Source organism: Microcebus murinus, chromosome 27 (assembly GCF_040939455.1).
Source record: "Microcebus murinus isolate Inina chromosome 27, M.murinus_Inina_mat1.0, whole genome shotgun sequence".
In the NCBI taxonomy this organism is placed as follows: domain Eukaryota; kingdom Metazoa; phylum Chordata; class Mammalia; order Primates; family Cheirogaleidae; genus Microcebus; species Microcebus murinus.
Genome location: NC_134130.1, coordinates 15,423,714 through 15,445,448, shown reverse-complemented (window position 1 = coordinate 15,445,448; position 21,735 = coordinate 15,423,714). Strand labels below are relative to the sequence as shown.

Genomic DNA, 21,735 nt, shown 5'->3' with positions numbered 1-21,735 from the left:
TTTGAGGTTGCTGTGAGCTAGGCTGACGCCACGGCACTCACTCTAGCCTGGCAACAAAACGAGACTCTGTCTCAAAAAAAAAAAAAAAAATTTCTAGAAGGGTTAATTCATTCACTAAAAGATGAACATACAACTATATAATATCTCATGAGCTCTAAATTAACCCAAAGTGAAAAGTACAGTGTGGTATATAGTTAAAAGATCATTGGCCCTTTGACTCAGACTTTGGTTTGTCTATATTCATTCAATCAACAAATTTTAATCTTATAATGAACTGTACTTTGATAGTATGTCGGTGACCTTGAGCAAGTTTTCTAGCTATTCTGCACCCAAATTAAGGAAATATATGAACATCTGTAGCAGTAATATTAAATGAAGATATATGGTATTGACGTCAGGTCCTAGGATAGATCTTAGGACTATAGAAATGTATGAAATATTGTCCTTTCCTCAAGAAGGGGAGAAGATTGAGGCTTCCATGTTTATGACTCCAATTTTTTATTGTTTATGCTGATGACTTGTCATGTTAAGAGAACTTTCTACCTATGTTCCCATCACCATGAAGAGGAACAATGGAAGCTCTTATCCTTTTAAGAAATCTGAGAGGTTGCCAGAAAGCCAGGAAGGCAACCCTTGTCTAACCAGCACAAGATGATAGCAGATTACCTAGGAATGTATCTTCAAAATTAGAACCAATGGAGTCAACAGGACGATGTGATTCCTTAAGATGCTTTGTAAAAATAAATTCTGTTAAGTCAGATGCTTTTTTTGTTTGTTTGTTGTTTTTTGAGACAGAGTCTCACTTTGTTGCCCTGGCTAGAGTGCCGTGGCATCAGCCTAGCTCACAGCAACCTCAGACTCCTGGGCTCAAGTGATCCTCCTGCCTCCCGAGTAGCTGTGACTACAGGCATGCGCCACCATGCCTGGCTAATTTTTTCTATATATTTTTAGTTGTCCAGCTAATTTTTTTCTATTTTTAGTAGAAACAGGGTCTCGATCTTGCTTAGGCTGGTCTCTAACTCCTGACCTTGAACGATCCTCCTGCCTCGGCCTCCCAGAGTGCTAGGATTACAGGCATGAGCAACTGCACCCGGCTAAGTCAGATGCTTTTAAGAACATATTTATGGAGAGTCTGCTGGTGAAGAATATCATTTTTTTTTTTATTTTTGTTTGTCATCCATATAAACTCTATTCGTGTGGAAAGAATATCATTTTTATGCGAATAAAATGAAAATACATTATAGAGTTGACTTTAAAATAAGACTAATAGCATACCAAGTTGTTAATAATGGTTGTATGTAGTAATGTTTAGATTATCTTTTTTAAACATCATGTTGCTGTCTTTGCACATGATGTTTAAATTTTCTACAATTATTTCAACGTTTAAAGTGCATTTTACTTTTTGTTTTAAATTTAAATAATAAAAGAACATCCATTCATTAAATAAATTTTATTGGGCATCTCTTGCATACCAGACATTGTTCTAGGAGCTGGACATTATTCTAGACACTATCTTTATAAAAGGTATGCATAAAAATGATATTCTTCACAGTTTTGCCTTGGTAGATAATGCAGACTTCTAGGGGATTGTGGAATCATACCTTCCATAGACTTCTTATTTACATGGCAGGGTCAGATAAAAGACAAGTTAGAAAACAGAGTGGTTGGCTATGTTTTCTGCTTCTTACCCCCATTCCTGCTGAGAATATTTAAAAAAAACTATTAGCTGTGTGTGTGTGTGTTAGAAATACTAACTGAAGTGTTTGTTGGTAAAGTGATATGAAATACAAGTTTTTCTTATAAATACTCCTGTAAAAAAAAAGATGGGGTAGAACAAAATGTAAAACAAAATTAGCAAATTATTGCTAATGATTGAAGCTGAGTGATAGTATATGAGGTTCATTATTCTATCCTTTCTACTGTGTATGTTCAAAATTTCTCATAATAAAAAGTTCAAAAAAAGAAGAAGGGAAATGCCAAAGGGTTTGGGTCACCCAGGAGGCAAGTCTGTAATGCTGTGTTTCTCCCGTTATTAGACATGCTTTCTTCAGCAGCAAGCAGCCCTGCTCCTGATCCCACCCCCGAATCCGATCCTGCTCCGGCTCCAGCTCCAGCCCCTGCTGCTCCTCAGCCTTCAAAACTGGCTAAGCCTTTTGGCTACGGCTACCCAACCCTGCAGCCAGGTTATCAGAACGCTGCAGCACCACTGAACGCCGGCCTGCAGCCCGGCAACCCTGTGTACTCTGGGTTCCAGCAGTACCCTCAGGTATGTATTCAGTCATGTGACAACACCGTACAAGCTGTCAAACTTCTTGATTCTGACAAGTCCCTGGTGATTCAAATGGATCATAAGTACAAATACAGATGAGCCAGAGAAGGACTGTAGTCAGAGCCTCACTTTTACCCAGGTGCAAAGGGGAGACATTGGTGATTTTGTGTAATGGAATGATATCTAATTGACATATTTAAAAGATCATTTTGGCTGCTTTGTGAGGAATGGATTAAAGATGGGAGTACTTGAAAAGACAAAAGTAGAAGCAAGGAGCAAATTGAAGCTTTGCCATAAGCCAGGAAATAGATGATTGTACCTGAGGCGGTATCAGTGAGATAATGAAAAGTGAATGGATGAAGGTGACATGCTGATGTGTTGGATGTGGTTGGTGAGAGAAGGGAAAGCATCAAGAGTAAGTCATAGCTTTTTGGCATAGCCACTGGGTAGAGGTTGGTGTATTTACTTAGGTCATGAAGACTAAGGGAGGAGTAAATCTGGGAATGGGAATTGGGTTGTCCATGTTACATTAAAATGCCTAATAGACATACAAATGGAGATGTCAATCAGTAGTTGATCAGTGGTCACTGGTCAGGTGTGGAGAAATAAGGAACCAATTTATGGTTCAAGCAAAAGTGTACATGATTGCCCATTTCTCTATATTACTAAGTATACCAAGAATTATTTTGTATGAGCAAAAATATTTTATTTTTTTCACAATTATTTTGTGTTTCTTTACTGAAATCCCTGTTTATATTCTTTCACCTTTGTTCTATATATCTAATAAGTATAAATCTTTTGTCTAATGTATATTGCAGTTTTTCCTTAGCTTGACATTTATTTCTAATTTTAATGATATTTTTTGACCTTGGAGAAATGTTTAAATTTTATACAGTCATATTATAATTTCTTTTGTTATTGCTTTTACCTTTGTTCGTATCCTTTAAAACATTAATAATCTGACATTTATAATAATATTGATGTTGTTATTTTAAAACAAGTATAGTATAGGATAAAACAAGTAATGCTGTTACCATTAGGAACCAAGATTTTTAGCAAGGGAGATGAGAGATACAGGTATAAAATCAAAAAAGTTAAATTAAAATTTTGTCATCTTAAATTTGAATTAGATATATCAATGCGAACTCATTATTTTCTCCTATTTAAGAATATGTATTTTGTATCTTACCTGTTGCAAATGTCTGAAAGTAATAAGAGCACAATAGTCATGAGCACATTTATCACCCAGATTATGGTTTCTAGATACCATTCCTACTTAAAAGAAATCAAGATTCCTTTTTTTTTTTTTTTTTGAGACAGAGTCTCGCTTGTTGCCCAGGCTATAGTGAGTGCCGTGGCATCAGCCTAGCTCACAGCAACCTCAAACTCCTGGGCTCAAGTAATCCTTCTGCCTCAGCCTCCTGAGTAGCTGGGACTACAGACATGCACTACCATGCCCGGCTAATTTATATATATATATATTAGTTGGCCAATTAATTTCTTTCTATTTATAGTAGAGACGGGGTCTCGCTCTTGCTCCAGCTGGTTTCAAACTCCTGACCTTGAGCAATCCGCCCGCCTCGGCCTCCCAGAGTGCTAGGATTACAGGCATGAGCCACCGCACCCGGCCAAGATTCCTTTTTGAACAAATGAATAATCCTGGGTTTGGAGGAGGAAGAGTACAAAATGTATAAAAAAGCAGGAAGCTAACAAACACTAATAGGTTCATATCAAAAGGACACTGGGGGCCAGGCGCAGTGGCTCACGCCTGTAATCCTAGCACTCTAGGAGGCCAAGGTGGGAGGATCACACAAGGTCGAGAGTTCGAAACCAGCCTGAGCAAGTGCAAAACCCTGTCTCTACTAAAAAATGGAAAGAAATTAATTGGCCAACTGAAAATACAGAGAAAATAGTTAGCCGGGCATGGTGGTACACGCCTCTGTAGTCCCAGCTACTTGGGAGGCTGAGGCAGAAGGATCGCTTGAGCCCAGGAGTTTGAGGCTACAGTGAGCTAGGCTGATGCCATGGCACTTTAGCCTGGGCAGCAAAGTGAGACTCTGCCTCAAAAAAAAAAAAAAAAAAAAAAGACACTGGGGCCAGCTTGAAAGGGTTCTCACTGGCCAAACATTGGGTAGTTTGAATATCATACGAATGACTGTAATTTGAGTTTCAGTTTGCATTAACAAAAAGCCATGAATTCATGATAATGCTAAAAATATATGAAACATGGAAAAATAAGCAAAGCAAAACTCATTGAACACCACTGCACATTTCTATGGCGACTCCTTATTATAAACTCCTTATTATATGTATTATTATATTATATATTTATATATTACATTATATATTGTATATAATATAATTATATAATATATAATGTATTATATAATTATATTATATATATTATATATCAACTCCTTATTATAAAAACTGATAATTGAAAACAACCGTTTATCCTGCCTTTCCAGCATGAACTATACTCATCAACCAAATTGTTGATGTTGAAAGCATTGATGGCTGGGCGCGGTGGCTCACGCCTGTAATCCTAGCACTCTGGGAGGCCAAGGCAGGTGGATTGCTCGAGGTCAGGAGTTCAAAACCAGCCTGAGCAAGAGCGAGACCCCGTCTCTACTATAAATAGAAAGAAATTAATTGGCCAACTAATATATATAGAAAAAATTAGCCGGGCATGGTGGTGCATGCCTATAGTCCCAGCTACTTGGGAGGCTGAGGCAGAAGGATTGCTTGAGCCCAGGAGTTTGAGGTTGCTGTGAGCTAGGCTGACGCCACGGCACTCGCTCTAGCCTGAGCAACAAAGCAAGACTCTGTCTCAACAACAACAAAAAAGAAAGCGTTGTTGCTGGAATTTTTGTTGCAAGGTTTAATCTTGCTAATAAGATTTAAACTTATTCAGTATTTTTGCTTTGAGTTTTTTTCAAGTATGCTTTAAATTGACTGCCTAAGTCCTGTTTCATCAGGACTTTCCTGCTTATGTATAGTTATGATAACATGCCCAAATCTGTTACCACGCCAGATTTAAATTTTCTTGCCTCTTTGCTTTTTGTGTGTGTTGAAATTCTGTAATAGTATAAGTAATTTTATGTATGTTTGTTGTTTTATTATTCTTTTGTTTTGTTTGAATTGCTCTTTCAGCAGTATCCTGGCATGAACCAGCTGTCCTCCAGCCTAGGAGGACTGAGTCTTCAGAGTTCTCCTCAACCAGAAAGCCTGCGACCCGTGAACCTCACTCAGGAGAGGAATATCTTACCCACGACTCCTGTGTGGGCTCCTGTACCTAACTTGAATCTAGAACTCAAAAAATTAAACTGTAGCCCAGAGTAGGTATTTGTTTTATAATCTTTCTTAAGTAATATGCTTTGATGAAAACATCATATGACTTTCTAAAATAGTAAAAGTAGTATGATATTAATTAACCAGGAGACTGAGGCAGGAGGATTGCTTGAACTGCAGGATTTCAAGGCTATAGTGAGCTATGATCACCCCATTGCACTCCAGCTTGGCTAGTAGAGTGAGACCCTTTCTCTGAAAGATGAAAGAAAGAAAGAGAGAAAGAGAGAGAGAGAGAGAGAGAGGGAGGGAGGGAAAGAGAAAGAAAAGAAAACTCAGAAAAGATAAATCATTTATTCAGTAAATATCTGCTAACTGCCTTCTAAGTTGTGTGCAAGACACTGTTTCTATGTGCTGGGGATAGAGTTTTAAACAAGACAAAGTTCCTGTTCTCTATGGGATCACAGAACTTATGTTCTATTAGGGAAGACATACTATGAATCATCAAAGTAGTATATGGTACAGTATCAGGGTGTTACAATGCAGAAAAATAAAGGAGTGAGTGAGCATAGAGGGTGACTCTTTTTAGTTGAGGAGTGTGGACAGGTTTTCCCAAGGAGTAAACATGTGAGTAGAGATCTGACTAAAGTGAGAGGGCAAAAGCCACATGGCCTCTGGGAAAAGGTGTTCCAAGCAGCATGAAGAGCAAGTGTGGAGGTGTTGAAGCAGGGACTGGCTTGGTGTGTTCCAGGAACAGGAAGCCTGGGATAAATAGATGTCTGTGTATCTCTACATAATAGCGACCACTCTTCTTAAAGTCCTTTCCTGGTTTCTGGTACCTCTGCTTCTTACTCTTTGGCTGCTCCTTTATGGATTCTTTGTTGACCTTAACTTGTAACTTGGTAAGTCATAAGCACCTACTCTAGGAGAACAGTGGTACCAGGCTGACATAAGGACAAAATAATCTGATCTCAAGGGGACATGATGGCAAGATACACAACCAACTAAAGCAGATGAGACGTATTGATGGCGTAGAAGCATGAGCGTATCTCAGATCACAGAGGAAGTCACTCCTTCTGACTTGAGGAATAGTTTCAGAAGAAACGGTAACTTTGACGAATCTTGTAGTGGCAGTAGTTGTTGAATAGGTAAGAAGGGGGCAGTAAGCAGGAACAGCATCAGTTTTAAAAAATCAGTAAAAATCAGAGGCCTTTTCACTCATGTTTTTACTCCCTCCTCTTCATGTCCTACAGGCTAGCCATAGTAGAGTAATTATCTTCTCCTGAGTCTGTAGTGCTTGCCCACCATGAAAATGTTGACTGCTTAATTTAGGTCTTTTGACATATATCACACATACGCCTGTTTCATCAGGACTTTCCTGCTTATGTATAGTTATGATAACGTGCCCAAATGATTTTCATTCATGCCCCTAACTATTCATGCTGATAGTTCTCAGCTATCTTACCTACCTCAGTGTTTTTTCCTGATAGCTAACGTTCTCCATGTTGTTTATGTTTTTTTGCAGTTCATTTCGGTGTACTTTGACGAATATTCCCCAGACACAGGCTTTACTGAACAAAGCTAAACTTCCTTTGGGGTTGTTGTTACACCCCTTCAGAGACCTGACGGTAAAGTAACAGATTTTAAAATATTTGTGGGTACTGATGTGTATGCTCTGTGCAGGGTACTTAGGTTTTCTATTTTCTTAGAATTTTCTTCCTCTTCCTTTGTTTGAAGTTAAAAAATAACCATTTCTGTCGCATTCAACTCAGCAAATGTTTTCTGAGCGCCTGGTTTTGTGACAGGCCCTGCACTAAGCAGTGGTAACAGAGATGATTAAATCGTTGGCCTAGCCCCCAGAAGTTCTTATCTAACAGGACAAAGTTGAAAAACAAATAGTTACAGTGCAGGATATTAACACATGTAGTTAATCAAGTTCTATGAGATATTTAGGTAGTGCGTATATGAGAAGTGATTCCCTCTGGGCACAGGGGCAGAAATTCTCTGTATGTGATGAAATCTGAGTTAGATTTTAAAAGACTAGTTTTTGCAGTTAGAATAGCCATAGAAGGTAGATAAATTTTGGAGTCCTTTATTAAACACAAAGGAAGAAACAGCAGTAGTGGCCACTTAGATAGGAAAACTGATTATTCCTTCACACTTTCAGTAACCTTTGTAATAGTAGGGAAAGTCCAGCACTTCAGATCTGTTGAATAAAAACATTACTTGTTTTAAGTTTCTATAATCTATTTGGTTTAATACCTAGCTTGCTAGATTTTTATACATCCTTCTGGTATTTCGTGCAAATATGTTGAATGGGAAACTAAATTTTTAAAACTTCAGAAATAATTTTATTCAGAGATGTTTTATTTGTACTTAATAAGTTGCATTTCTCTCTTACACTTTATTACTACTGTCGTTTTTTTACCCTTCCTCTTGGTACTGGGTTTCTTTTGCTCTCATTCATCCAAAAAACATTTATTGACTACCTCTCAGGCCAGATGCTGGGGATGCGACGGTCAGGAAGCTCCCTCATGGAGCTCGCTTTCCTACGAGGAACTTGGAAAGGGTCACCATGAATAGGAAGTAAAACGATTATCATGCACAATAAGTACTGTGCATTTATTCATTCAGTAAATACTATTTAATTAGCTACAATACTAGTACACTCGTAATCTCTAAACCAAGACAGTTAATTTCCTGTACACGTAGATGAGAGTTTTTCCCTAAATACAGATATCATATATGATACCTTCTGGAAGTAAATACACTAAATTGTTGACAGTGACGTCCTCTGGGAGATAGAATTCTGGGTAGTTTTTTTTTTATTTCTCATTTCCATTTAACTTTATTTCCTGATGTTTTTTAACAAAGGATCTGTAGTTAGTGTAATAAAAATAGTATATGTGATTTGATTAATACATGTCAGTGTAAAACCACACAAAAACACAGTTAGGGTTTCTGTTCTATATATGGAGCAAAGCAGCATATGTTCTGTTTTTCCCTTTTTTCTGCTACAACATCTTTGTTTTATTTCCTAGCAATTACCGGTGATAACATCAAATACCATCGTGAGATGCCGATCTTGTCGAACTTATATTAACCCTTTTGTATCCTTCATTGATCAACGTAGATGGAAATGCAATTTGTGCTATAGAGTTAACGATGGTGAGTTTCAGATTCTTAAAATCAATGTTTTAAATTAACATTTAAAAATGTTTTCAACATTTTAGACATTTTTGTCATTAGCTGGTTTCTCTCCTCATTGCTTTATCTTACTTTATTTATTTATTTATTTATTTTGAGACAGTCTCACTCTTTTGCCCTGAGTAGAGTGCTATGGCATCAGCCTGGTTCACAGCAACCTCAATCTCCTGAGCTCAAGCCATCCTCCTGCCTCCCGAGTAGCTGGGACTACAGGTGCAGACCACAACACCCAGCTAACTTTTCTATTTTTGGTAGAGATGGGGTCTCGCTCTTGCTCAGGCTGGTCTCGAACTCTTGCGCCTCGGGCTCCCAGAGTGCTTGGATTACAGGCATGAGCCACTGCGCCCGGCCTCCTTATTACTTTAAAAACAACTTCCGTGTCATTTTTAGTGGAGAGAATATAAGCTAGGGCAAGGGATCATCATCTCACCTGACCAGTGGGGTGACAGTGACAGTAGAGAGCAAAATAAAAACAACATTCATAAAAGAAACAGTGGTGCTCGTGCAGATGCGCTTATGGAGACTGTGCCTCCACCTGACAGTCAGGATTGTCTTCGGCTGGTGTATTTGCTTCATTCAACTCAGGCGCACCTTTGCCACGTGTGTGGATACAGGCGTGTGTGTCTGTCTCTTGTCCCCTTTACTCATTTCTTACGTTCCCCTATTATAATTGCTTTCAAGTTTACGTTTCTGTCTGATTTTTTTCCATGTTATGATATAATAAATAGGTCACAAGTCTAAGAAGCAGAGTTATTTTTGTCCTGGTTTCCTCACCTGATTTCAGAACTAACTTTTTTAATTCTTATCTTTATTTTAAAAAGAGCTTCAGGGATTCATTTTTACATTAAATTTTCACAGAACTGTTGGTACACCTTATATTGATGATAAAGGTGTTTATTTCTAGGCATGTATGTGTGTGTTTAGTTACAAGTTGTGTTACTAAATTTGTATTGTTTCTACCTCTTACCTAGTTCCTGAAGAATTCATGTATAACCCCCTCACCCGATCTTACGGAGAACCTCACAAACGACCAGAAGTTCAGAATTCCACTGTAGAGTTCATTGCTTCTTCGGATTACATGGTAATTAAATCTTTTTAGGAATAGGGAAAGGATTTATGGAAAGAGAGCTTAGCATTAAATAATAAATAAGCTTAATTTTTTAAAAACAATATCTTATTAGGTGATAATTTGAGACTCCGTCTCTTTTTTTAAAAAGATATCTTAGCCAACATTCCTTACCAGAAAACCATTTAACCCATCTACTTAGCCACTACTGTGTATTGATTGCCTTAATCCACAATCAGCTTTACAAGAAAAAAATTAAAAGAATATCATTTTTATTATCACCTAAAATCTGACAAAATAGCAATCCTACATGTGTATTTTTTGGTATAATATATTCAGTAACTACCCAGTAGTAATAGTGATGTAAAAAGAATAACTTGTACCTACTAAATAATATTATTTTTATTCCTTTCAGCTTCGTCCCCCTCAGCCTGCAGTTTACTTGTTTGTTTTAGATGTGTCTCATAATGCAGTGGAAGCTGGGTATTTGACAATTTTGTGCCATTCATTGCTAGAAAATCTAGACAAGTAAGAATTTTTTTACTCATATTTGTGTGCGTGGATGTATATAAATATGAAATGTTTATTACCGATTTATGTGGTTGATTTTATTAAATTTGGTTATATGCATCCATCATCTAAAGCAGGGGTCCTCAAACTTTTTAAACAGGGGGCCAGTTCACTGTCCCTCAGACCATTGGAGGGCTGGACTACAGTTTAAAAACAACTATGAACAAATTCCTATGCACACTGCACGTATCTTATTTTGAAGTAAAAAAACAAATGGGCAAAAACACCCACATGTGGCCTGCGGGCTGTAGTTTGAGGACGCCTGATCTAAAGGGTACTCCTTGTCTACTATAGAATAAGGATCCTGCTACTTGAATTATGATGAGTTATGACTTGGTATCTGAATCATAAAGTCATAAAAGTTTAATATTTAGTCAGAAACTTAGATCTTTTCTAACTTATCCCTCTGAGTTAGCTGATCTGAACACTGATGCCCAGAAAGCTTAACTTGGCCTGAGTGTCAGGAATTAGATAAGACTATTATCAAAAAGACAAAAGAGCCGGGCACGGTGGCTCACGCCTGTAATCCTAGCTCTTGGGAGGCCGAGGCGGGCGGATTGCTCAAGGTCAGGAGTTCAAAACCAGCCTGAGCAAGAGCGAGACCCCGTCTCTACTATAAATAGAAAGAAATTAATTGGCCAACTGATATATATATAAAAAATTAGCCGGGCATGGTGGCGCATGCCTGTAGTCCCAGCTACTCGGGAGGCTGAGGCAAAAGGATCGCTCGAGCCCAGGAGATTGAGGTTGCTGTGAGCTAGGCTGACGCCACGGCACTCACTCTAGCCTGGGCAACAAAGCGAGACTCTGTCTCAAAAAAAAAAAAAAAAAAAAAGACAAAAGATAACAAGTGTTGGCAAGAATGTGGAGAAAAGGGAACCCTTGCAAACTTTTGGGAATTTAGATTAGTGCAGCCATTATAGAAAATAGTATGGATATTCCTCAGAAAATTAAAAGTAGAGTTACATATGATCCAGAAATCCCACTGGGTCATATGGTAATTCATGTGGAAATTAGTATGTTGAAGAGATATCTGCACTCTCATGTTTATTGCAGCATTTCTCATAAGAACCAAGATGTGTAATCAGCCTAAGTGTCCATCAGTGGATGAGTAGATAAAGAAAATGTGGTATATATGCAAATGGAATTTTCTTCCACCTTTACAAAGAAAAAAAGTTTTGTCATTTGTGATGCTACAGATGAACCTCTAGAGTACATTATGTTAAGTGAAACAGGACAGACAAATACCACATGATCTCACTCATATGTGGAATCTAAAAAACTCGATCTCATAGAAGTAGACAGAAGAATAGTTGTTACCAGGGCTAGGGTGGTGGCCGTAGGCTGGAGGACTAGGGAGATGTTGGTCAAAGAGTATGCAATTTCAGTTAGATAGGAGGAAGAAGTTCAGGAGATCTATTGTACAACATCATGACGATAGTTAATAGCAATATGTTATACTCTTAAAAAATGCTAAGAGACTGGATTTGAAGTGTTCTCACTGTAAAAATAATAACTGTGTGAGGTAGTGCATATATGCTCATTAGATAGATTTAGCCATTCAACAAGGTTTATTTATTTTAAAACATTGTGTTGTACACGATACATACATACAATTTTATTTGTCAATTTAAATAAAATGAAATTTAAAATAAATGAAATAATCTTTTTAAAAAAGAATCTCTATGAAAGAAATCTAGCTGTAAGTTATGCCTGAGCAAGGAATTTTTTATAAGCTAGTTTTTTTTTTGTTTTTTTTTTTTTTGAGACAGAGTCTCACTTTGTTGCCCAGGCTAGAGTGAGTGCTGTGGTGTCAATCTAGCTCACAGCAACCTCAGACTCCTGGGCTCAAGCAATCCCACTGCCTCAGGCTCTCAAGTAGCTGGGACTACAGGCATGCACCACCATGCCTGGCTAATTTTTTTCTATGTATATTAGTTGGCCAATTAATTTCTTTCTATTTACAGTAGAGATGGGGTCTCACTCTTGTTCAGGTTGGTTTCAAACTCCTGACCTCGAGTAGTTCACCCGCCTTGGCCTCCCAGAGTGCTAGGATTATAGGTGTGAGCCACCGTGCCCGGCCTATAAGCTAGTTTTAATTGCACTAATGAGAGACTTTGCCAGATAGAGGGAAGGAGGGAATTACCTTTGTGCTAACTGTTAGGAAGCCAGAAACTGAGCTCTTCATCTTGGCACATTAGTAATGAGGGCTATATTGTGGAAATAAGAAATAAGAGTATAGAATAGGTGGTTTATACCTGGCTCTAACTCCTGTGTCTGCCAAGATTGATCATGAAGGAGCCTTTCAACTAGATTTAAAAATGAACCTTCCAAAACTCTGGGAAACAAAGTTATTTGCACATTTCTTTTTTTACTACAATACCCACAAGAGATATGACTTAAGATTGTTAGTAAGAGTAGTTCACTACTGCAGTGGTTCTTGGCATGTGTAGATGCGTGGGGTGGTTATGTATGAATACTTTGTCACAAGTACTCTGGGGATTCCCGAAGATTCTCATCCATCTTCCATTTGAGCTTGAGAGTCCTTGCCTGGTTGAGTGCTACTTCTAGTCACCATAGTCTTCATATCACTGATCTTGGCTTGTAAAAGAAACTTACAACATTAAGATATACAAGATTTTTTTTTTTTTTCAATTTCAAATGTCATGGGGATACAAGTGTTTTTTTTTTTTTTTTTTTTGAGACAGAGTCTCGCTTTCTTGCCCAGGCTAGAGTGAGTGCCGTGGTGTCAGCCTCGCTCACAGCAACCTCAGACTCCTGGGCTCAAGCAATCCTCCTGCCTCAGCCTCCCGAGTAGCTGGGACTACAGGCACGAGCCACCATGCCCGGCTGATTTTTTATATTATATATATTAGTTGGCCAATTAATTTCTTTCTATTTTTATGGTAGAGACGGGGTCTCGCTCAGGCTGGTTTTGAACTCCTGACCTTGAGCAATCCGCCCGCCTCGGCCTCCCAGAGTGCTAGGATTACAAGCGTGAGCCACCGCGCCCGGCCTACAAGTGTTTTTTGTTACACGGATGAATTTATGCCATGCTGAAGTCAGGGTTTCTGTGTGCCGGTCACCAGAATAGTATATGTTATACCTGATAGGTAGATTTTTATTCCTTACCTTCTTCCCATCCTCCACTCTTCCTAGTTTCCAATGCCCATTACACTTCTTTATAACCGTATATATCCCTTATTTAGCCCCCACTTATAAGTGAGAACATGTATTTGTTTTCCCATTCCTGAGATATTTCACTTAGTATAATGATCTCCAGTTCCATCCAAGTTGCTGCAAAAGACATTATTTCATTCCTTTGTATGACTGAGTAGTACTCCATGGGGGGAGTATATCTCACGCTTCCTTTACCTACTCATCAGTTGATGGACACTTAGGTTGGTTCCATATCTTACTGTTGTGAATTGTGCTGCAATAAACAGGTGCAGATGTCTTTTTTATAAAATGACTTCTTTTCCTTTGGGCAGATACCTAGTAGTGGGATTGCTGGATCAAATGGTAGCTCTACTTTTATTAATAGTTCTTTGAGGAATCTCCATACTTCTTTCCATAGCAGCTGTACTATAATAGTTTACACTCCCACTGGCAGTATATAAGCATTCCCTTTCACCACATCTGTACCAACATCTATTGTTGTTTGACGTTTTAATAATGGCCATTCAGGCCGGGCAAGGTGGCTCACGTCTGTAATTCTAGCCCTCTGGGAGGCTGAGGCGGGCAGATCGCTCAAGGTCAGGAGTTCAAAACCAGCCTGAGCAAGAGTGAGACCCCGTCTCTACTATAAATAGAAATTAATTCGTCAACTAATGGCCATTCAGGCCAGGCACGGTGGCTCATGCCTGTAATCCTAGCACTCTGGGAGGCGGAGGCAGGAGAATCTCTCAAGGTCAGGAGTTTGAAACCAGCCTGAACAAGAGTGAGACCCCGTCTCTACTAAAAATAGAAAGAAATTAATTGGCCAACTAAAAATATATAGAAAAAATTAGCTGGACATAGTGGCACATGCCTGTAGTCCCAGCTACTCGGGAGGCTGAGGCAGGAGGATCACTTGAGCCCAGGAGTTCAAGGTTGCTGTGAGCTAGGCAACGCTATGGCACTCTAGCCAGAGCAACAGAATGAGACTCTGTCTCAAAAAATAAAAATAATGGCCATTCTGACAGGGGTATGGTGGTATGGTAATTATCCTTGGATTTAGTTTACCATTTCATTATTTTCTAAAATAAAATATCTTACTGAGCACTTTGAATTTAAAATTGTCCTTTTTATCTTTAGGCTTCCTGGAGATTCACGAACAAGAATAGGATTCATGACCTTTGATAGCACTATTCATTTCTACAATTTACAAGAAGGATTATCACAGCCTCAAATGTTGATTGTGTCCGATATAGATGGTAGGCAGTCAGAAAAATAAGTTTTTCCAATTACAGACTTTGCGATGGTGGCTGCTTTATTTTACAATACACGTTGTTATATGCTGTGAGAATAATTTTGTGCACTTTGGAATTTGTTTTGAAATAATTGTTTTTTGGAAATAACTTGATTCTAGGTTTTTTATGCCTGTGTATATATTATACACACATGTATGTATAATATATAGAGCACATATATACTTAATAAAGTAATATTATGGTATATATTATATATATGACCTGATAAAAACTAAGATTTTCTAATTTGTTATATTGTTTTGACTTGATTTATTAATGAAAATATATGTTTTTCCCATAGATGTTTTTCTGCCTACACCGGACAGTTTACTTGTGAATCTATACGAAAGTAAAGAGGTGAGATTGATTTATTTTTCTTAACATAAAAAAACATTTCTGTTATTTCAACTGTTAACTCAAATGTATAATGCTTGTTTACTTGATATATTAATATTGCAAACAGTAACAACATAGGTAGCATATCTGTCTGTAGGCCCCAGAAGTGCAGGGACACATAGTATACTCTGGAATGTTTTTAAGAATATTGCCGTGAATGCTCAGTAATTCAACTTTTAATCTTTGTTTTCCCAGCTTATAAAAGACTTATTGAATGCATTACCAAATATGTTCACCAATACAAGAGAAACACACAGTGCCCTTGGTCCTGCGCTTCAGGCTGCCTTTAAATTAATGTCTCCAACAGGTGGCCGTGTGTCTGTATTTCAGACACAGTTACCTTCCTTGGGTGCAGGACTTCTGCAGTCCAGAGAAGATCCTAATCAGAGATCAAGTACAAAGGTATTTTACATTTAGTTTCTTTGTCATATTCAAGATGCTGTTTTCTACCTCTGCAGACTGTGTAATTATTTGTTTATTATTCTACTTTTCTACATTGTTAATAATAAAAAAAACTGGTAAAAAAATTTAAATTCTTTGTTTTTGTGTTGCAGTATATTATTTTTATTACTTTGCAAGTCATAGAAATTTAGAAATTATTTATTATAACCCTTTTCGTTTTACAGATGAGGAAAGTATCTTGCCATTTAATGGTAAAGATATGACTTGATTTTCTGAGTTCAGTGCTCTTTTCTATTACATAAATGGTAGAACTTACTAAATATAGGCTATTATAATTTCATATGTTCATACGAATAAACTTTTAAATTATAAATATAATACAGATCATTGTATAAAACTTGGAAAGTGAGGCCAGGTGTGGTGGCTTAGACGTCTAATCCTAGCACTTTGGGAGTATGAGGAGGGAGGATTGCTTGAGGTCAGGAATTTGAGACCAGCCTAAATAAGAATGTGATCCTGTCTCTACACAAAGTGGAAAAATTAGCCGAGCAAGTGTGGTGGTGATAAGTGCCTGCAGTCCCAGCTACTCGGGAGGCTGAGGCAGGAGGATCGCCTGAGCCCAGGAGTTTGAGGTTGCTGTGAGCTAGGCTGACGCCACGGCACTCCAGCCCCAGCAACAGAGCAAGACCCTGTCTCAGAAATAATTAATTAACTAAACTTGGAAAGTGGAGAAAAGTATAAATTGTCTATAAGTTCACTATGAAGATACTAACATTTAGTTATACAAACAGACAAATAATCATAATTGGGCAAATACAGTACATATGTACTGTATTTAACTGGCCTTTTTCCTTTTTTTTTCTTTCTTTTGCCTTTATTTACTTTCTACATTTGTGAAGTATTTCTGGCCTTTTTTATTGGAGAGTATTTTGTGAGCATTCTCCGACGTCCCTAGAACTCTAAAAGAGAAAACCATATATATGTATATATGTATATCTTTTGATAAATGTGAAAATACTCAGTTTAATTAATTCCTTTCCAGTCATTGAATAGTTTTCTCCAGTATTTTCACTATTAAAAAAAAAAGGGAATATGAGGCTGAACATTACTTGGGTTTTACATGAAGATTTGGTCAGGGCATTTTTAATCCCTTATTTCAAATAATAAACTAGAACATTCCTTTTGTTTTGTACATGAGTTCTGTCAGACTTCAACTTATATTTGAGAAAATGCCATAATAGTTACAAGTATGAATTAAACCATGAGTCCTCAAACTTTTTAAACAGGGGGCCAGTTCACTGTCCCTCAGACCGTTGGAGGGCCGTTGGAGAGTGCTGCGCACATTCCACACATGCGCACTGTGGGCCCAGGACGAGTCAGCTGCTAAGCAGGACAGGCAGCGGTAGCAAAAACACCTGGTGGGCCAGATAAATGTCCTCGGCGGGCCGTAGTTTGAGGACCCCAGAATTAAACAATTTTAATATTGTCATAAATATCTGGCCACATATTGAGCTTTCCTTAGGATAAATTCCTAGAAGTGAAATGATTGAGTCAAAAGGCATAAACTGTTTTTAAGTTATTAAATAATGTTTTATTAGGGTTTTTTATTGACCTGTACTCTTAAGGATTCTCATTCTCTAGCTACCATTGAGTATTGTTTTTTCATTCTTCACAAATTTGCCAGAGAAAAATGGTGCCATATTTTAGTTTTCATAGAAATTGAGAAAGAAGCTAATTTAAAATAAACTAGGACAGATGTATTTTTTAAACTTATCAACAAATACAGCTAGCATTCAGTTTATTGATCTATTATAGTCCATGATGAATTACTGTGATGTTTAGAACACAGAAATGAATTCTCTGATACAGTTTTCTCGTTTAACTTCCAAAAATATTCTCTATCTTCTTCGTATTCAAAAGTTTAAGTATCTCTTCTGGTTTACATATTCCTTCATATCCTTTATTCCTTATATTAGAGTAAACTGTAACATAATGATCATACAATATAATTAACAGGATTAAGCCAAGCTCGGTGGCTCATACCTGTAGTCCCAGCTACTTGGAAGCCAAGGTGGGAGGATCTCTTGAGCCCAGGAGTTTGAGGCTGCAGTGAGCTATGATCACACCACTGTACTCCAGCCTGGGTGACAGAGTGAGACCTTATCTTAAAAAAGAAAAAAAAGGATTAACATTTTGTTAGGCAGTATAACATGGTGATTAAGAACTTGGAGACTTAAGCCTGCCTTAAAAAGAAATAATGAGCAAGATTATAAAATATACTAAAAATAAAAAGTAAGAAGAAAAATAAAGAAAGTAAAGAAAAAATTTTTAAAAAAATTAAAAAGAACTTGGAGACTCTTGGCAAGTTTTTTTTCTCTTCTGGGAGGAAAAAAAAACTTGGAGACTCTCCAGGCCGCCATCTCAACTCAAGTTTCCTCATACCAAAAGGAAAACCTTCCTTAATCGTGTATTCTAGCATGTTGTTATGTAACAGTTTTAATAACCGTTAACAGCACTCACTCTGGAGCCAGACTTCTTAGGTTTATCTTTTGGCATCTACTTCTCAATAACTATGTAATCTTGGTCAAGTTACTTAATCAGTTTTTGCCTCAGTTTCCTCATCTGTAAAATATAAATAATAAAAACCATGTGAAATATGTGTTGTGAAAATTAAATTATTTAATTTATATCAAACATCTCAAGCATTGTTGATACGTAAGTGCTTTTTGTAAAGATAAGCTATTATTGTAGGAAATCTATGCCAACTGCCTAGATATTTTAAAAACTTCTTAGTTTGGTAGGGGGATACAGGTTATCCTCTTTCTTATTATAAGAGTGACATAAAAATATGTTCATAATTAAAGATTTCTAGCTGTTTATTTATGATATGTTGACTTAGGTGGTACAACATCTTGGCCCTGCAACTGATTTTTATAAGAAACTGGCTTTAGATTGCTCAGGACAGCAAACTGCAGTGGATTTATTCCTTCTAAGTTCACAGTATTCTGATCTTGCTTCTCTAGGTAAGGAGATATCACTATGTTTATGTGTCTGCATAAACATTTTAACACGTAACTAAATCTAAACTCTTCAGTGAGCATTGTCAGTACTTTGGGGAGAACATCATGTGAATTAGATACAGAATATCTATGAAAATTATCAGTAGACTTTAAAGCACTATGCAAATATAAAATGCCATTAGTATTTTGTTTATGTAAAATGATTCCCTTACCATTCTGCTCAATAATAAACTTTATTGTATGTTACATTTTATAAATATTTCTATTTTCTCAGATTTATATGCTATTCTTATTTTGACAGCTTAAATTTTCTCATGACTTAGATTTATTCATAATATGGAGGCTATACTACTGTTGGACAAGCAGAATGTCATTACTTCAGTAGCTAATACTTTTTGTATTTCTCTCTAAAGCTTGCATGTCCAAGTATTCTGCTGGCTGCATCTATTATTATCCATCTTTCCACTATACTCACAATCCTTCACAAGCAGAAAAGTTACAAAAAGACCTAAAACGGTACCTCACAAGAAAAATTGGATTTGAAGCTGTTATGAGAATAAGGTGTACTAAAGGTATGAAATTATAAAATTTATGCTTTATATTAAATACTTATGTCAAAATCAATAAGCACTTCATCTATTGCCTACCTATGATGATAACTGTTCATCTAGAAGACTTTCTTCCAGTTAGCTGCTACCCTGTTACAAATATATATAGTTACTGGGGCCAGGCATGGTGGCCCATCATGTCTGCAATCCCAACACTTTGCTTGAGCCCAGGAGTTCAAGACCAGCCTGGGCAACATAGCAACACCACAAAAGAATAAGAAAAATTAGCCAGGTGTGGTGGCTTGCACCTATAGTTCCAGTTATTCAGGAGGCTGAGGCAGGAGGATCACTTGAGCCTGGGAGTTCAAGGCTTCAGTGAGCTATAATCATGAAACTGTACTCTAGCCTGGGCAACAGTGCAAGACCCTGTCTCTAAAAAACTACACACACTCTCTCTCTCTCTTGCGCTCTCTCTCTCTCTCTCTCTCTCTCTATATATATATATATAGGTGAATAATCGTTGCCCAATTTTTTTTAAATGGCTTGAATAAATGGACAAAAATAATGTTTTGCTTTACTCAGGAAGAACCTAAGAAAGCTTATATTGGAAATCATTTGAGAAAGAGAATTAGGAGAATAGGGAAGATCTTAAATGAAAATTGTCAAATTAACCCTTTGTACTTGCTTGCTTTTTTCTCGATTCCTTTATTCTACTTGGGATTTAATTTTTTAAATACCCCAGATTTTACAAAGCGCAGCAGTAGAATAAAAAAACTGGAGTTTCTTTTCATACAAACTTATTTGTTTGGATTTTTTTATATTTCAAATTATTGATACATTCAAAGAGTAATTTTAATCTCTATAATTTTTGCTAACCATGTCGAGTCACACTCGACATCTGAGTGCAAAGGGTTAAGGATCTTTGCCTTCATATGTAGTCTTCCTTTTATTAATATATAAGCTGCATTGGTAGTTTGGATTAGTATTTTAGAAAATCTGCCTACACTTCAGCCTTATTTCCCAGTTATCTTTTTGATTCAAAATCAGAGACCTCTAACTTTAAATGGTAACTTTAGCTTGAGGTAAAGATCCTGCTGTTGACTTCATCTTTTATATGAAGTTTTCTCTTTTTTAGGTCTTTCAATGCACACTTTTCATGGAAACTTCTTTGTTCGTTCCACTGATTTATTATCCCTTGCCAACATCAATCCTGATGCTGGATTTGCAGTGCAGCTGTCGATTGAAGAAAGTTTGACAGACACTTCCTTGGTGTGCTTCCAGACAGCCCTGCTGTATACGTCAAGCAAAGGTAAAGGGAACAGAAAGGAAGCGCAGCCCGGGCGCTGATCCTCCCCCTTCACTCGCTCTTTAGTGGAGGGGGAAGAATGAATACACAATGGGAAGTAATGGAATTTGCATTCGTTAATCAAATATGTGTCCTGTTACTTTCTTTTCTTTTTTTGATTTGCGGAAGATTATATTCCTAGGATTACATGTTTCTGGCAAACAATTCATGCTAAATCCCGCTCTGCCATCCTTTGCATTATTTCTTGCCCCATAAAATTAACAGCTGCCTAACAATTAAGGCCTTCATTTGTTATTTGACAGTTTTAAGTTTTCTGATATTTTATTCTGTTGGATATAGTTTAGAGTGAGTTTTGTTCAAATAAAAACTAGAGCTTAATGTTCAACTATATATGAAATATAGTATATGTTCATAAGTCTATGTTTAGGTTTGAGAGTGTTTAATTTTCTTTAAAACATGTTAACTGGGAAACTTTGTTTTTGCATTTCAACATCTTCTTGGTGATTTAATCTAGCCCAAACAATAGCTTGAATAAAATTTTGACATGTTTGCTTTGTTTCCTTTTTGGTCCGATGTATTTTGCAATGATGTTTATTGGTCATTTTGTCCAGGCGAGCGGAGGATTCGAGTGCACACGCTGTGTTCACCGGTGGTGAGCTCGCTAGCAGATGTGTACGCAGGAGTGGATGTGCAGGCCGCCATCTGCCTGCTGGCAAACATGGGTGAGTCAAAAATGAAGGAACAGGCAAAACATATTTTTCTCTCTTAAAAACTGAAGCTAGGTTGTTTTTCTTTTACCTTAGAAATCTCTTATTCAAAAAGTATATACTTTGCATTTTTATTTACTGCAGTGTCAATTAGACTGTTCTTATATTTTTTGCTAATTCTTAGTTTTAAAAATCTTTTGGGAAATTCATAATCACTAGATACTGGTAAAAACCTAAATGTTCTTCAACTAATGAATGTATGCACAAGCTGTGGTGTATATCCATGCAGTGTAATGCAGCTCAGTAATAAAAAGGACTGAATTATCAGTGCTTGAACAAACATGCCTAACTCTTAAAGACGTGCTAAGTGAAGGAAGCTAGATTTAAAAAGCTGTATACTTGGCCGGGCGCTGTGGCTCACGCCTGTAATCCTAGCTCTTGGGAGGCCGAGGCGGGCGGATTGCTCAAGGTCAGGAGTTCAAAACCAGCCTGAGCGAGACCCCGT

General features: G+C 37.3%; 1 protein-coding gene across 5 annotated transcripts in view; it reads left to right on the top strand.

The window, feature by feature from the left end:
* Positions 1 to 21,735, top strand: part of SEC24B (SEC24 homolog B, COPII component) — a 65,359-nt gene that overhangs the window by 36,532 nt on the left and 7,092 nt on the right. For 3 of the 5 annotated variants that reach the window (XM_075998208.1, XM_075998206.1, XM_075998210.1), the window contains 13 exons: positions 2,037 to 2,266; positions 5,423 to 5,607; positions 7,083 to 7,185; positions 8,599 to 8,725; positions 9,736 to 9,845; positions 10,246 to 10,358; positions 14,697 to 14,815; positions 15,153 to 15,208; positions 15,443 to 15,649; positions 18,549 to 18,672; positions 19,083 to 19,241; positions 20,353 to 20,526; positions 21,135 to 21,245. In XM_075998208.1, coding sequence (XP_075854323.1) covers positions 2,037 to 2,266; positions 5,423 to 5,607; positions 7,083 to 7,185; positions 8,599 to 8,725; positions 9,736 to 9,845; positions 10,246 to 10,358; positions 14,697 to 14,815; positions 15,153 to 15,208; positions 15,443 to 15,649; positions 18,549 to 18,672; positions 19,083 to 19,241; positions 20,353 to 20,526; positions 21,135 to 21,245 — 1,818 coding nt within the window. The remainder of the gene's footprint in view (positions 1 to 2,036; positions 2,267 to 5,422; positions 5,608 to 7,082; positions 7,186 to 8,598; positions 8,726 to 9,735; positions 9,846 to 10,245; positions 10,359 to 14,696; positions 14,816 to 15,152; positions 15,209 to 15,442; positions 15,650 to 18,548; positions 18,673 to 19,082; positions 19,242 to 20,352; positions 20,527 to 21,134; positions 21,246 to 21,735) is intronic. The other 2 variants (XM_075998207.1, XM_075998209.1) reach the window with 1 other exon arrangement.